General features: G+C 31.1%; 1 protein-coding gene across 3 annotated transcripts in view; it reads right to left on the reverse strand.

Annotated features, from left to right (window-relative positions):
* Nucleotides 1–17,070, reverse strand: part of LOC106717323 (bestrophin-4) — a 34,193-nt gene that overhangs the window by 9,841 nt on the left and 7,282 nt on the right. The window contains exons 2-3 of one of the 3 annotated variants that reach the window (XM_014511171.2): nucleotides 15,934–16,044; nucleotides 11,602–11,782 (exon numbers count right to left, since the gene is read on the reverse strand). In XM_014511171.2, coding sequence (XP_014366657.1) covers nucleotides 11,602–11,782; nucleotides 15,934–16,044 — 292 coding nt within the window. Of the gene's footprint in view, nucleotides 1–9,134; nucleotides 9,246–11,601; nucleotides 11,783–15,933; nucleotides 16,045–17,070 lie in introns of those variants that run through there. The other 2 variants (XM_014511172.2, XM_014511173.2) reach the window with 2 other exon arrangements.

Consider the following 17,070-nt stretch of genomic DNA (forward strand, 5'->3'; position numbering starts at 1 on the left):
AGCCGGCCATCGCCTTCAGCTTTATAAGGCACAAGTTTCACCCCACATGAAATACTGCTCGCATCTCTTGGCGAGAGCACACCGATACCAGCTTTTTTCATTTGAACGCATACAACGGAATACACGGAGAGCGATTCCAATCGTCAAAGACCGAGCTCTTACTGATGGGCTTACATTTTGGCCTTGCGGAAGAACGTTAGTTCCTTCAGTATTTTTTTTACTAGGAGGAGTGTTCCAAAGAATTGTTTAGTGCTTGACGACCCTACAGACCGTCTGGTACCATCCACTGGTATAGAAGGTTTGTACCTTGATTTGTATCAACGAAAAATTATCTTGGTTTATCTAGTCTATTATTTGTTGTACATATTACATTGTCTGCCATTAGTCCTACCATTCGTTACTAATTTAAAAGGTTAGAATATTACTTTATTTTACTTTATTATATCAATAGGTCCATGCGCGTTGCATTGCCAATTAAAATATTGTAGTTAGTTGGCATTCGGTGCGAGGATAATTGTATTTTTAATTATAAACTTAAAAGTAAACGGAAACTTCCATATGTACGGTATTTAACCTTTATTCTCGGTTAAGTGAACTTAATAAAAACAAAACTTGAAATATAGTTTTTGTTATTTAACAAAAGTATTTTAATTCGAATATTTTCTTCGTACGATGGGAGTGACTGGTTTTATGCGTTAAGATATATTAATTCAAGAAAAATACTATAATGAACAAAAATTTTCGTTAATATAAATATTAAAAAAATATATTAATTTGAGTGAAGTTCTGATGCACAGAATTTATTTCTTTCTTATAAGTTTCTTATAAATTTTACGAAAATCTATGAGACATTTTTGACAAACGACACATCTTACTAATCTTACTCTTACAAATGTTATAAATGCGAATGTTTGTATGGATGGATGGATGGATAGATGGATGTTTGTTTGAAGCTATCTCCAAAACGGCTGCATGGATTTCGCTGTAATTTGGCATAGATGGAACGTAGTCTGGAACAACACATAGGATACTAAGTTTTTTTTTAATCCCGCGCAGATGGAGTCGGGAGCGACAGCTAGTAGTGAAATAATATTTTAAAGATTATTCAAATATTGGACATTAGAATCGTATAAGAAATAGTTTCGTTTCTTTGAATTTGTTCCGACCAGTTTCCCCATTCAATAGTTTATATGAACATCATACTGTTAAATCAAATACAACACAATTAGTACAAATATTACGTAGGAGTGAAGCATGACGTTACAATTGTAATATTGCGATTAAATATTCAAACACAGACGTTCTTTAGAAGTAGACGGTACATAACTGGATTTTGGGAATACCCGAAAGCCATCGCGCTATGACATTATTATCTGGTACAATAAATCTTTTTAAATCGCATTAAAGCATGATGTAACAAAACTTGTAATGAAATCAAAAAATCCACTTAAAGGTTTTTACTGCAGAATCAATACAATACAAGGACTCCCTCTCTTAATTTCTTTGGAAAAAGTGAGAGAAAGCAATAACAACATGTTTTAGTATACATACTCGTATTTCAGCAGTGTATACCAATGGTAACGTAATGTTGTGATTAGTTTAAAATTAGTCTGTTAATTCTTGAAGCATCTTCCAATTCCTCAGTAATAGAAGATTCAGTATCAATTCCTACGTCCGTCGATAACAAATGAATGGAGACTAGTCGAATATCTTTGATCAAATAGTAAGTAATTCAATACATTGACAGGGTTTTAATAGGTACCTATTGATATTATGCTCCGCTTTGAGGTATCATTTATATATCTAGGGGTGGATAGAATTAATTTAAATTAAACCCATAGCTGTATGACTCTCAGTATTCCGAATTCTATGGTTGACACTGTCTATAAACTAAGTTTTGTGTAATTTTTATTTATACTTTGTTTCCATTGTATGTATATGTAGTAGCTCATTAAATAATAATTAAAATATTTGTCCAAACTCAGCAATTTGTGTGAAATAATAATTTAGTTAAGTAATTACCACGTTCTGTGATTCGACGAAGGTAAGACAATGAGAATTTTGTATAATTACCCGTTTGTCTGGAAAAAAATGCAATTACATTTGTGATAATGGTCGAAGCGAATCTTTGAATTTTTAAAAATACTAGAAAATAGTTGTTGAGAACTGACGTGACGGATGCAGTAATGGTGAAGACTAAAGAGCACTGAAATTAGTATAATGGAAACAATATTATGAATCTTGGCGAAAAGAATTTGACATGATAATCGCAACAAGCCACAGTTACTTCCATATACTCTCACCAAGTTTAAGTAAAAATAAAATACTTTATAGTACAAGGAAAATACGTAAATGACCAACTATGATGACGATCTGATATATTTAAGTAACATCTATAATATGATTATAAATGCATACTGTATTTTGCAAACCTCCGGGTTGTAAAGATATAATACAGTCGCTATAGAAATTGATGCTGCGGTAAGCTGTAATCCGACTCCAATATAGATGTTCAAAGGAATCAAATAGCGGAAGGAATGACGTTAACGACAAAGTGAACCGATGCATTGAATCGAACTCGCTTTGACTTCGATCCTGAATCCCAGTTTATTCCGCTCAATCGTCGACGTCGAGGACGGTACCGGGTGAACGACGAATAGACGATTGCACGTTAATCATCAATGATATGCTTGTTTACTGTCAAACAGTAGGTAATTTTCTGTTTGCGTGTGTATTCAAAGTATAGCAGTACAGTAGATTTAGCAAGATTTTTTTTTATATCATAAGGTGGCAAACGATTGGCCACCTGAGATCGCCGAAATAGAAAAGCGATCGCTGCCCAAAGACATCCGCAATCTCACATGTTCGTCCACCTCTAATCGACGGAAGAATATTTCCCCTTCTTATGCATTCCCGTCTCCGTCAAATCCACTTCCCCATCCTTCCCTTCCATCCTTTCCTTACAAGAAAAGAGCGGGAAGGGAAAGAGGACCAAAATTAGGCCTCCGGACTAGCATGATTATGTTTATGTATAACAACCGCGATCGTATCGCCATCGACAAAATTTGTGCAGCCCTGCCCTCCCTATCGGACGTAAAGTAAACCAAAAATCTCATACTATTTTTGACGTAATTGACGATGACGGTACGAAGGAGATTGTCACAAATATTCTTGCTGGGTCCACTGCACTGCCTCACTGTTCTGTCCTCGTGTTAAACTGTCAATGTTACAAAATAAATTACATAATAACGAATGCATTGACTAAATAGTAGCTGAAATTTATAAAAAAGATGGACAATATGTTTCTATACAGGTTTTCGGGTGGAACTCGCGAGACTGACACTAAACAAGTACAAAAAACATTTTTAAATACATTAAGAAAAAGTTCATTCATCATTAAAATCTGTTATTATTAATAAACTGCCCCACTGTTCTGTTCAAAACAGGTAATAAATGTTTGTAAGCAAACATCTTATGCACCCGTCACATCCTTTGAGCTCTAACTTCCAATTTTATCTCAGTTTATTAACTAGAAAATATCAAAGGCTCTGGCATCGTTGCTTTCATCCGTCCGCTTAGTTAACAGAACAAAGTTATCAACGCGCACATTTCTCATTACAGCAGTACGAAAGTTAAATAGTTTTGAAACTTTACGGAAACATTTCGTATAACATTCGCTATATTGCAGAACTAATTGAGATTTAAAAAGCGGAATTACCTAATATGCATTTATATTTAAAAACTCATATGCAATTCAATGTCTCATGTAACGCGGTACTTATATAAAAAAACCATCGTCTTTTTGCGATGTTCCATTAAGACTGTGTTGCATCGGCCATGTTTTTTAACTGCCGAAATACTTGTATATAAATATAATAATTATTTCTGTTTTCTGTTAGTCGAAGCTTGATAAGGGAGAAACCTCTATAAGCAAGAGTCATTGTCCGGTCCTGACGGACCTTCATGATTGAGGAATTCAGGTTATAGGCGTGAAAAATATCGCTGTCCCTAGAACTTCGACTGTATATTTTTCAACTGAATTTAAATCACTAAAATTCGGTGATTTTCCTACCAACTAGATAACTTTGGTGTTTCATAAAAATATAACAATGATATTATTAGAAGAGAAAAAAATACTATTTCTATTACGATTATTATATAAGCAAATAACAATAACACTATGACGAATTCTAAATGGGATTTTACATTTTGCTATATCAGAGGTTTTATTAAATGTTTCATGGAGTTCACGTCATGTTTACGTCGGAACTGACTGGTTCTGCTTTGGATCGCTTTATACTGCTTTGTTCTGCTTTAACCATTACTTGAAACATAATTTATTAAAACTTAATATTGTTCATGATTTTTTTTCTAATATAATGAGAGGAGTGATAACATATTTTCAAGCATTTTTTTATTGTTCACTTGACATTTCCTACACTTTTTATCCGTCACCTGCCAAATCCACTTCTTCTTCTCATCCTTACGTTATAAGGATGGTAAAGGGAAGAAGGCTAGAATTGACCTCAAGCATAAACAATCATCAGACAAAACAAACATATATTGAAACTGAATTCCCTCATAGTTTATATTCATAAACATCACAAAGGGGTAGTGTAAATGTCGACTACCGTCATAATAGGATTTAAATCATTATGACCATATTAGAGTTTTCCCTGCGTTATCCTGTCTGACAAGCGAAATTTAATTAAAGCTTTTGTTTGGAGAATTAACGTTTAAGATAAAATTATTTAATACCTATTCACGTTGAAATTCTACTTCCGTTATTATTGTTTGTTAGCTATTTGCTAAACGAAAACTTTAAAATTAGTTGTATTTTTGCCCGACGGTGGAATTATCCAGACAGTCGGGTAGGCGTTTTGCCGGTATGTATGACATTACACTGTGACTTCCTGTAGGGTGATTATCCGATTTTAACGAGGTATCGTTCGATACGTATATCTGCGGGATAAAAGATTTCAGTGGGCATCTATACATTGCTTAATTAATTATTTTAGTTAAATTAAACAATTTGTTAAATTGATTAATTAATTAGTAAAATTATAACGACACCGGTGGGTAGATTGCACAGACATGTTAGTATTGTGGTACGTGATTACATTCATAAGCAAGCGTCTTCGACGGTTTTCCGAATTGAAGCTGATTTTCCTTAATAAATATATGAAACACGACTAGGATATTTAAGTAAAATGGGAAATAATTAAATGCAATAAATGTAAGAAAAGCGAAATAGAAAAAATACGTAAGTAATTTTACACAGCATATCCATTAAGTTTGCATAATTAAAAATTGTATATCGAAAGTACAGTATAAAACACCCGTAAAAACTTCTTTTTATCTTAATTTTAGATAATTAAGGAGATTAGAAAAAATACTGTGAAATGTTCAAATGAAAACAAATAGTATAATACAATTTCAGTTATAAAAGTGTGAGCAAGCAATAAAATGGATAATTACTAATCGTATGGAGGGCAAGGTCATAAACTATTCTAGTTTAAAGGAAACAACGCGATAGTTTTACTTTCCGTTGTAACTTTCGATTTTATAAACATAATTAACTAGAGGATCGTGTTCAGTGTGACGCATCAGTTCTTTCGTAACCATTCGGCATTTCAATTATTTCGCGTGCCAAAGGCAAAGTAACTATGGAAATAAATGGCTAGTAAAGTAACACTAATCGCTCGCAGGCGTCACACGAATCGATTATCCAAGGACATTAATACACCGTATTGTTTTCTATTCAACACATGAACATTGCCATGTATGAAATTTAGACTGACGTTATTAAGGCTTCTTAGGCATCCAATAAACAAATGATAGATGTACCACACTGCTAATATAATGTTTTTAAACTCGAATATATAAAATTAACGCTCTAATGAATTTTATTTTAACTTTTGCAACTGTTTAATTCGTACAAAAGTAAAAATCAACCAATGTATGACATTTTGTAAGAATTTCATTATTTTTTTAATACCTTTAAAAACATGGGTACTGATTTGTATTAATTATAAATGCTGATATTGTTTTATGTCATAATATTACAGAAACGGGAAGATGGAATGTAAATTTTGTTCAACAAACAATTTCCAATCAATCAAGTAGACGTAATTACGTTTCTGAAATACGACTAAAGTCAAATATTGTTTATGATTAGATCTGTCAGTTTCAAAGATATTAAATACGGTGAAATGAAATTTAATAAATAATAAAACGGAACGTGGGTCGCTGCGTCGAGTAAAGTATGATTACATACGACTCGGCGGATGTTTGCCTCGACCACCACTCATTGTTTCTTTTTTGTGGCGAGAAAAGAGAAGACAAAAGGCAGATATTTATCAATTTAACCTCACCTTTACAATGACTTTTAGTTTTAAGTCACAGTAGTTGCTTGAGTAATGTTCATTGGTATGACGTAACAATTATGGATTTAAAAGAAACGTGTAAAAAATCCAAAATAAAAACAATTTGATGGATGGTAGGTTTTGTTTGACTCTTACAATAGAGGAAACCCAAGGTGAAAATGTGTTAACACTGTGAATCAGTTTATTTTGCTATTTGTTTTATTTCTCTTTCCTTATTTATATAGCTTGCTAGCAGATTTCTGTTCGTTTGCGACATGTTCTAAATCCTGAAATCAAGCATGTTTTGACCACGATCATTATTAAACAATATCTTAAGTAATAGGTACTAAGTGTACTAAGTGTAAAACACAAAATTGTGTCTATTTTAAATTTCGTATTTATTTCGATAAGAATTGAAAAGTTATTACTAAGCAGATCGGCTTAATCCGTTAAAAATACTACTTAAATTGTTTAACTAAATAGTCAACGTATTTAAATCTATGAAGAAACGTTTAATGCTGTAAAATTTCTTTGCTTTAATGAGGTCAAGGCAATAACTGACTGCATAAAATAAATCATAGTCACGAAACGTTAAAGTAACTAATTAAAATATAATTTCAATGAATTTATCATTAAGTATTTTAGTTAAGTTATATGTTTTTCTACTTCAGTTAAGATCCTGGACACTTTTTTTAACAACCAAATATTTATATTGTATTGACGTAACTTAGTAGTGATTTTATTAAGATTAATAATAATGAGGGAAACGCTTAAAACATTTAAAAATGGGAAAACGGGAAAAATTCTAGATGTCAAATTAACGTAGGCTTCCACTGCCAAAATACTGATAGAAAAACATATTGTCATACTTATCATTTATTTTTAATAAATAGACAATGTTATGTTTTTGTATATGTGTTCCATCAATGGAACCCCACGGTTCTTTGATCTTTTAAATAATGTATAAGATTTTTGCTTACAATCGTAAATCAATAGGACAATATTTTGGATCGTTCAAATCAGTGGGATATTGGTTGGCTATTGAAATTTTGTTACATAACACAGTAGTTACACGTGACATTCTTTTATATTGCAATAAGTAAACAAATGTCGAAAATTTCATGAAACCTTAAGGATTTTGTTTAGAAACTTTACTAATAAAATTGGCCAACAGTTTTTTCATACTTTAAACTTTAGAGGATTTCATCTCATTAAAGTTTTGTGGAAGTTGTTCTTCAACTGCGAGTTCAAGTAAGCTGCTGTTAGGAAATCATCGTATATCCGAAGCTTTGCAAATACATACTGATATCATTTTTTTATTTGATTATATAAAGTAGCGTGCTAGTGTTAGTCAATATGAAAAATAAAGCCCCTAGAGATCGAATCTTCTTTAGAAACTTACTTTTTTTGTAAATAAAATGCATCAGCTCAGGCCAAATGCACATAGTATTCAGTATTTCTGAAATAATAATAGTATACATATGTCACCGTCAAGTAGTGAACTTCTTCAGTTTATAAACTCTCTAAATATATACCCTTAGGAAAATTGTAAATTAAGTAGATATGATTTCTTTTTTCGATATTAAATAGCAATTGCCAGCAACTTTCTCCTAACGGAATTAAAAAAAAATCTAGTACAAAAAATTAATACCTACAAACAAACAAACAGATTTTTCCGCTTTATAATATAAGTATAGATAAGATATAGAAAAAAAGTTATAAAATTATTTGTTAAGCTGGGCACAATTTTTTTTATTTTATAGAGTTTTTTTAAATATTATTTCCTATATAATACATACTTCTTTGATGTTACACCAATACATAACGAGTATTATTTATTTTGACGCTATGTTATTCACAGTATTTGCCATATGAGTCTATTAATATATGTTTACACATTTACGATCAAACAATGTTGCAATAAGTGTGACAAGTACAACTCAAGTCTGGTATATGTTTATGACATGACCGTGTTAGAAGGTATCTCCAGAACGCTTGCATGGAATTTAATGAAATTTGTTATAGATGTAGAACACAGTATGGAAGAACATATAGGCTACCTATGTCCTGTGGGATAACGTCTGATTTACATATTTACTAGATAACTCCGCAAAGATTCAATATATCTTAATGAAATTTGGCACCGATATAGAACATAGTTTCGAGTAACTCGTGAGATAATTTTCACCTTTTTTTATAATTCTGCGCAGACGAAATCGCTGGAAATATAAAAGTATATTTTTATATACTTTAAACAGATGTAGAACTTTTTGTTACATTTTTTTCATACTTATTAATAACTGAATTTTATTTAAAATGAAATAAACTAATCGTTGGTTTCTGAGACCAAAATCCCTTTTACATATTGTTATCTCTTAGTGACTGACGACGATATGTTTATGCATGGATTTTTATTTCAGAAACGAACGATAAATAATGCAATGTTGATTGAATTAAACGTAAAGGATGCTTCGAATAATTAGTTAGAAGTTACAGACACTCTAAAATATGTCGAAGATTTTGTATATTGGTTCAAAGATTGAAATGTATACAAGTCGCAATATATCTATAATACAAACATGCAGAATAAACCACAAGCACAAAATTCACGTAACAATCTATCTTATAAAAGAACAATGGACATAGACGCTTCGCAGTGTCGGATAAGTTTTTTTTTTTATTACAACTGGCAGCAAATAAAATTCAAGGGCAAAGTAAACGATTACAACAATTATTGTTATAATTAATTCCGTTAATAACATACTTTACCTTGTATAAGTTTCCCCGTTCAGATTTGAGTTAAGGAACTCACAGCGACCTAAACACACCACCTAAAAGAATTCACTTCTCAACAATATATGTTTTCTGTTATTTTATTCGCACTGCAGTGTGTTGTTATATGGATAGACACGATCGACATTAAAAAAAACTTCATTACGCAAGTCTAGTTAATAAATTAGGTAGATTATTTTATATTTATTCTCATTTCATGGATGGATACACAACATGGCACTACATATAATTCAGGAGATTTCATTAATATTAATTATTAAATGGTCTAATTTATATTATTAATTTTATATGTCACTAATAAAAATTTCCATTGTTTGCATAAAGTTTTATTCTTCAGCTTCGAATACTTATTAAAGGTAATTACAAACAATATTAACATTTTATAATGTTATTTTGTTAAACCTACAATTGAGATAAAGAGGAACAAAAACGTGGAATTGTTTCGTCATCTTTGTTATTTGCAATTTTTATCGTCATTGGCTAGCAGTTTAACTTGTTTCGAAGGGCAAAAAAAAGATGAATTGAAATATTCGTAGTAGCTTTTATATTTATTTTATGTTTACTGGCATTTAATGTTTTACAAGTGATGATAAAATGTAGAGATAAGTTTCTGATATTTTGAAAGTCGGAAACTTGTGAAAATTTAATATCTGAACAAAATGTCACGGTCATTCGCTGAGCCTTCAGCAAGCAGGGCATTTTATGTACAAGTCGCAGATGCAGCATTCTGTATACGAGTATAATAATGAGTCAAGCAACGGACTATGCAACTATTGTTTGCGTAACTTGGCAAGTACCAACGTACGGACGCAAAGCGTTTATTACAATCAAATTATGTGAAAAACCTTAATAATTTGTGTGTTTTGTTATTGTGTTTGATTTATAAATATAACAAATATCGTTTGTAAATGGTTAATTTGAATTTGGATGGATTTGATCCAAAGTGGTCATGAGAGCTGACAATATTTTTGCCTGCTGATAAAACCAGTCTGTGACTCGAAGTAGTCAGATATAAAACCAGTCTGTGACTCGTAAACTAAAGTTCATTCTTCCGACTCGAGTATGATTTGAGATTAGATGTTCTAGGTTATTGAATTGACATGAGCGTAATTCGAGTATAAGTTGCCTCTTATGTAAAATATCTTCGTATCGGGGGCAGTTAAACTTGAATTATTGGGCGCCGAAGTTTTTTTTGTTTTAATTAGAAAACATTAATGGGACTGAGAAATTGGTTATCTCAGATTAATCGTTTACGTTTCGTGCAAAACTAAATATTAAAGAAAACTGTTAGAGTAAGAATTTTGTATACAGCGTGGTGATAAAAAAAAAAAAAAAAATAGTAATAAAATTTAAATCCATATCAATGTTTTGATAGAAATATAACTGGAGGACATCATAAATATGTATTATTTAGTTACAGTTTAGAAATAACAATAGTAAATAGTCTATTGTGTAGTAACACAATGTAGAATCTAGTCAAATACGTGTTAAATCCTGAGTACTTGTATCAAACGTATGAGTGAGACAGTGTTAATTTTATGTATTTGCCAATTACTTATTTTTTTAACTCCGATTTTTTTATTAGCACACACATTTTAATATAAAGTGTAACTTATGAAAAAAATAATACTGATAGTACCATAGACTAAACCTGAAGAAACGGCATGACTACATTTCTGTCATTTCGCAACAAAACATTTTTTGCGTGGACAACAGTCATCAGTACACACTGATATCTGAGTAACTTTGAATATAACAATAGTATGTAGTCTCTGAGGCTACTGATAATTTTATAAGATTAACTAACCTTACTATGGCAAGGAGAGCGATTTTAATCAGAAGAATGGAGCTACCTACTTCTAACTTTGACCTAAAGTCGTTCACAGCTGGACATAGGTCCACATTGATCATCAGTCCCGTCATCCACCTTTATACACCTTTGTACATCTAACTCTCATTTAATTATCTTTTTTTGTTGTTTAATAGTTTGGTATTTAACTGATGGCAACATAAGATAAAGTCTGCAAAGACTGAAAACTGGATTACGCTAGAATTGCCAGTCTTAACTCTTACGGATATTTATGATGCGCTAAAAAGTCTTAAAAGTATATTAATTCATTCAAAAATAAACAAACCCGTCTATTATTATGATAAGAAGATTAATTTGATAATGTCAAAACTGATTTGAAATCATAAAACTTTTATTTATCGAAGTTCAGGTGTAGTCGATTAAAATAGTTTCTACTAAACATAATAAAGATATGTTTGTTAATTTTTATGTCCCTAAAAAGTTTAATTTACAAGTTAAATTAGTTATATAATATGTGATAAGCCTTACGTAGTAAAGAAAAATATTTTCAACGCTAGTTTTGTCAGTTGTGAATCACTATAACCAATTTGATGTGATTTATGTTTTTTTTTATATTGTTGATTGTTTCTTTACTTTACTAACCGCTCCAGGAATTCCAGCAGAGATGAAGAGGGCAAGGGTATCAGGCCAGGGAAGCAGTTTGTATTGCTCCCACCATCGCTTCACAACCAGACTTACGTAGAATCCCAGCACGAAAGACATCGGTATCGACTCGATTTGTGCACCGAAGTACTGCCGGACTTTCTCGAATACTCTGCAAAACAAATTGGACATCAATGTTCACGGTCCAAGTTAAATGTTTTATTGCATTACGAACAGGAATTGTTTTACGTTCGTTTTATACACGTTATTCACGGAAACCTGCACAAGAATGCGTTGTGTTGTATAACTTGAAAGAAAAGTTTGCGTTATCTACATTTCTATGCACAAAGACTAAGCGAATAGTTCTTTGAGCAAAGTCAGTAGTGAAATCTTTAAAATATGATAGCTCCCTCATCGTAATTCGAACTGCAACCAATGACTTTTCTTAGATGTTACGCAACGTTAAGATGAAAATGCTCGAATTTCTTGTTACATTAAAATTCATTCAAATGGTTTCTTTTATTATACTCGTAATTTATTGAATAGAGTTAATTTAACAAGATCTTATTTTATATTTTTAAAAATGTTATAAAACTATGACATATAGCGTATGTTTCACAAGTTTAGTATATTGTAGTAATGGTGAAAGACTTTTTTGAAATCAGTACAGTCGTTTTTGAATTGTTTTATTGCAAACATAAAAAATATTAATATAGATAAAAGAATTATGATTAATCAATAGAAAAGTCTGTAAACATTTACCGTGAGATAATATTAAATGGGATATGTTTCGAAACAAGTGATTCCCCAGTGGAAACAATCAAATTTAACGTTTGCTTATAGTAACTACTAATCGCTCCAAATTATATTTAGGGAATTTACTATTAATAATATTCTTCTGCCAGATGTGCCTAATCAAGCACTACCGATATTCTTCTATCATTCATTGTTTTTGATATCTTCAAAAGAAGAAGGGGAAAAATTCCGTATTCGATATTTTTACGCAAGTTAAAAATAAAAATTAAGGAAAAAACCATACGCATGAATGTTGTTAAAAAAACTTTTATGTATTTTCCTGCAACATTTAATTGATGATTTCTTTTATCATAATAGTTTTTTTTAACCCAGATGAGGTGATTGTTAGAACTTACCTTGTACTATTTAAAGCGATTTTGTTTACTTAGAATTGTACTAAGAGTAGATTTTTATGCACTAAACACTTCATCGCAAACACGTGCATGCCAATAGTTTACCGCTTCGGAGAAACGTGCTCGCATAAATGCTTATTACGACGATAATCAGTTTTTGTTTGTAACAACAATCTAGTAAACATGAAATTAAACAGATTGTATACGACAAATAGTTCAGATTCAACGAGGTCTATAAGAGTGATGTACTTTTATATACTATAAGTACCTATCGATTAAAATAAGTTTTATCAAAATAAGAGCACCAAGGGCGGAGCTTCGCGGTAACACACATAAAAAATACAGTCGAATTGATAACCTCCTTCTTTTTAAAGTCGGCTTAAATATAACGCATGTCATAACACTTTATTCCATAATCCTCACAGAACTAGCAATAACTAGAAGATGACGATTAAATGAATGCTAGATTATTTCCAGATTGTTCAGACGTACATTTCTCGATGACTCGATAACTGACCAAAGTTTTATTATACCACCTTAATTTGACACTATAGAAATCTATCATAATATACTGAATGTATTCATATTAAGAAAGTTTCTCTACTTTGCCTAACTCGTTTGAATTACTTCAGAAGTGATACAATGTTCGTTTTGAAATAAGTGTCGCGACGTACACTATTGTATTTCAGACAAAAGTCTATTCTACTACAAAAATCACATTCTTAGCTAATTTTTACGCGATTTAATAGTTTTTTTTACGTAATTTAAAGAATTATAAAAACTTCGAATATTACGTGAAATATACAGAACAGTTATATTTGTCAATTTAATTGTGCAAGTAGTTTTATATTGTATGCAAAGATTTGGTTTGCATTAGTTTGCATAGTGCACGGGTATTATTTAATTCGTAATTTAGGTCAAAGGTATTATAATTTAATGTGCGAATCGTATGTCGTAATGTAGGCGCTGTCACTCAACAGTGTTGCCAACTTATAAACATAAATGCCGTACCATTGTAACAATGTGGGTGGCTTCACTGCTGTGATTCGAAATCATTAGTCGATTTTTGACACGTAACGTGTCGTACCGATGCACAATATACAAGATAAAATAGTTACGTCTAGTTGTAAAAGGATATTTGAAAGGTTCGTAGTCTAACCAGGAGAATGAAAAGTTTCCTTTATATTTAAACGTGATCTTCGTCGGGTTTAATAGAAATTTTTTAACTGTCTGGGGAAGCTACTATGCCGCCTTAATACGATACTCTTGTAAGCCTTAAACATGAATCGAGATCAGCCACCATTTATTTATTTATTAATGATTAAAAAAAATCTTAAATTATTCTGGTGTCATACGAAGGCCCTGATTTTCATTAATACCCTTATAAATCTTTGTAGATCGTAAACATTTGTTGTTTAAGTTCTTAATAACAACGCAACACTCGATTTTATTCTTTTTAAAAAATCGTCACTTTGGTCGATTATATCGCGTATAGACTCGAAACGAATGCAAATAGGCGAATGAAATTTTACTGCATTAATAATGAGTTATGTTAAAATAAGGGTAGTTGAAAAATGTAAAACGTACTGATCTATATTAGGTTACGTACTTTTTAAACGCCTTAAGTATTGAACCGAACTTATTCATCTGGAAACATTTTTTACTCGTCCAACTTTAATCCATCGGAAAATCTGATCTGATCTATCATTTACGTGCCGTCGGTCTATTATCGTTTTCTTCCCATACAATGTAAATTAAAATAACCTTCGGATGGTTCGTATGGATTAAATTCGACGTCAATTTTGGTCAGTGTTTGTTTGATTAATACGTTTATAACAACTTTTAGAATGTAGACCAATTTACATACCTCTATGAATCTTAATAATATTTATAATTATTTACATAAGGGTTAATACTGAACTTGAATAATAGCGTCGGAAATAGGGCATGAATTTAATTAATGTTTCGTAAAGAAAAAAATGGTTATTGTTAGAAAACTATAAAAGATAGATATATGCTATCGCGGACTTTTATTTAGCACATTTAAAGAGCTACAATTCGCCACACATCATTTTGATGTAGGTCTTATAGTTTAGCCTACGTAAGCGCTGAAAGCAAAAATGTCCCTAATTTTCGCAACAAATTTTGAAGCTATATTCAAAATCTACTAGTCTTCTAGTTATTTAAAAAAAAAATGGGACCCATCTGCAAGCACTTCCTTTCGATTAAAATAATTTTTATCAAAATCGGACCACCAGGGGCGGAGATTCGCGGTAACACACATAAAAAAAAAATCAGTCGAATTGATAACCTCCTTCTTTTTGAAGTCGGCTAAAAATAGTCAGTAAATTTGCAATAAAATTAAATGAAATAAGTTGACATACAAGCAAAAAATTATAAGAAATGAAGTGTTTACGGTAATTATTAGATACTTATTCGAGACTTATGTTGAGAACATAATGTTTAGTTAAGCAGGGTAGTAATGTAGAGTTTATTGCATAAGATCTAATAAAATGTTAGTTAAATGTTTGATTTTCAAATGCTCAACGACTTAAATGAAATTGTATTTTTATTAATTGATTTTAACAAATTAGATTTCTGAAACCGACCTGTCTATAGCTCTAATTAAGCATTATTGCGGAAAACTCACTCTTTTGTTTATTTGACGATTACTGAGGAATTTCACATCATATTTTAACTTTTAAACCCGACTCTGTCTCCTTATATCAGTTAATTACTAGACAAAAACGTCATGGTCGAAGTCTGTTAAGAGTGTATCATTACAGTACGACGTATTATAAAAACCTTTAGCATTATGGCTTTGAAATTGCTAATAATAATTTGCATAACGTTGTGATTATTCCTTGTTAGATGAATATTAAATTGTTTCTATGTTTTTGTATAGTTTTACAGTCTGTTACCTAACCACATGGACAGCAACACTGATTGTTGTTTGGGCGAGAAATTTTCGGTGAACAGAAAATGCACAAATAGTTAGTAGCAAACGAATTCGTTTACTATTTATTCTCTGTTATTATTCCTTACACTTATTACGTTTATATGAATTAATCACTTAAATGAAGTCCAGAAAAGTCATTAGGAAAAACAGTTCGAGATAGGATACGGGATTCTAGTCTTGTAGGTATTTTAATTTTTCTTTAAACTTAATACTTACCTTTGCTGGTGTTCATTTAACGCGAACCGATATAATAAGTTGATAGTATAATAAAGTGTGAGATATGCTACTAATTCCCGCCACACTAGCTTGTAGACACTTCCTCTCCATCTGAAAATAAAAGGAGCCAATTAGTTAAATACTAATCAAAGAAGAAATTTATTATAAAATATGAAACGAACGTTTTCTTAAGCTTTAGTTATCAATGAATCGAGTAGTTAACCTTTGTTTAAGGACACGAGTACTGGTCTGAAGCACATATCGAGGCTAAATATTAGGACTATGATAGTAAAAATATAGTTCTTTTTTCTGTATATAGGTATATTACTACAAAAGTAAGGAAATGTTATCTTATATTGATCTAACATTATGAACGGTTAATTTGTTCCAACAACGTAATATTTAAGCTACGTATGATTGAATCATAACTACGACTTTGTTTTAGATCATAGTACAGACCTGTTTGGGGTTACATTTTTTAAGTTTATTTGTAACCTTTCCTCCTTCTATTTAATATATTACTGTATAAATAAATTATCAAGTAGGCTAAATTAAACTTTAAATTATTGAAAAAGGAAAAATATTAATCTATTTTTTAACATTTTTTTCAAATTTTAATGATAATATGTCGAGTAGTTTAGAAGCGGTTTGTATTTTATTTATATACATAAATAAAGTTTATGTATATTGGTACATAAGGTCGAAAGGATTTACGTATGTCAAAACTAGTTTGGCGGGTGTTACAAGCAAAAAATCAACTTTAATTAAATGTTTAGGCGCATATCTAATCGCTAAACTCAAATCGATTTCTCGGAATAAAATAACACAGAAGTATTTTTAGGTTATACTATAATACTAGCGGTTGCCCGCGACTTTGTCAACGTGAAATTAAAAAAATAGCCTATGCTACTCACATAAGCTATCTACCAGTCCAGTGAAAGAGGTCCAAGAGAATACCCGGAACAAAGCGGACTTGCGGACAGACTGACAAAAATTTTAAAAATTGTTTTTTCTTATTAACGCAAATAAATTATGTTCACGAAATATGTTTTTTTCCCGTATTACATACAGACACTCCAATTTTATTAATTGTATAGATTACTATCGTTCATATTTTGTTCGGCTTCCGCATGTGAT

The sequence above is a fragment of the Papilio machaon genome, chromosome Z (assembly GCF_912999745.1).
Source record: "Papilio machaon chromosome Z, ilPapMach1.1, whole genome shotgun sequence".
NCBI lineage: Eukaryota > Metazoa > Arthropoda > Insecta > Lepidoptera > Papilionidae > Papilio > Papilio machaon.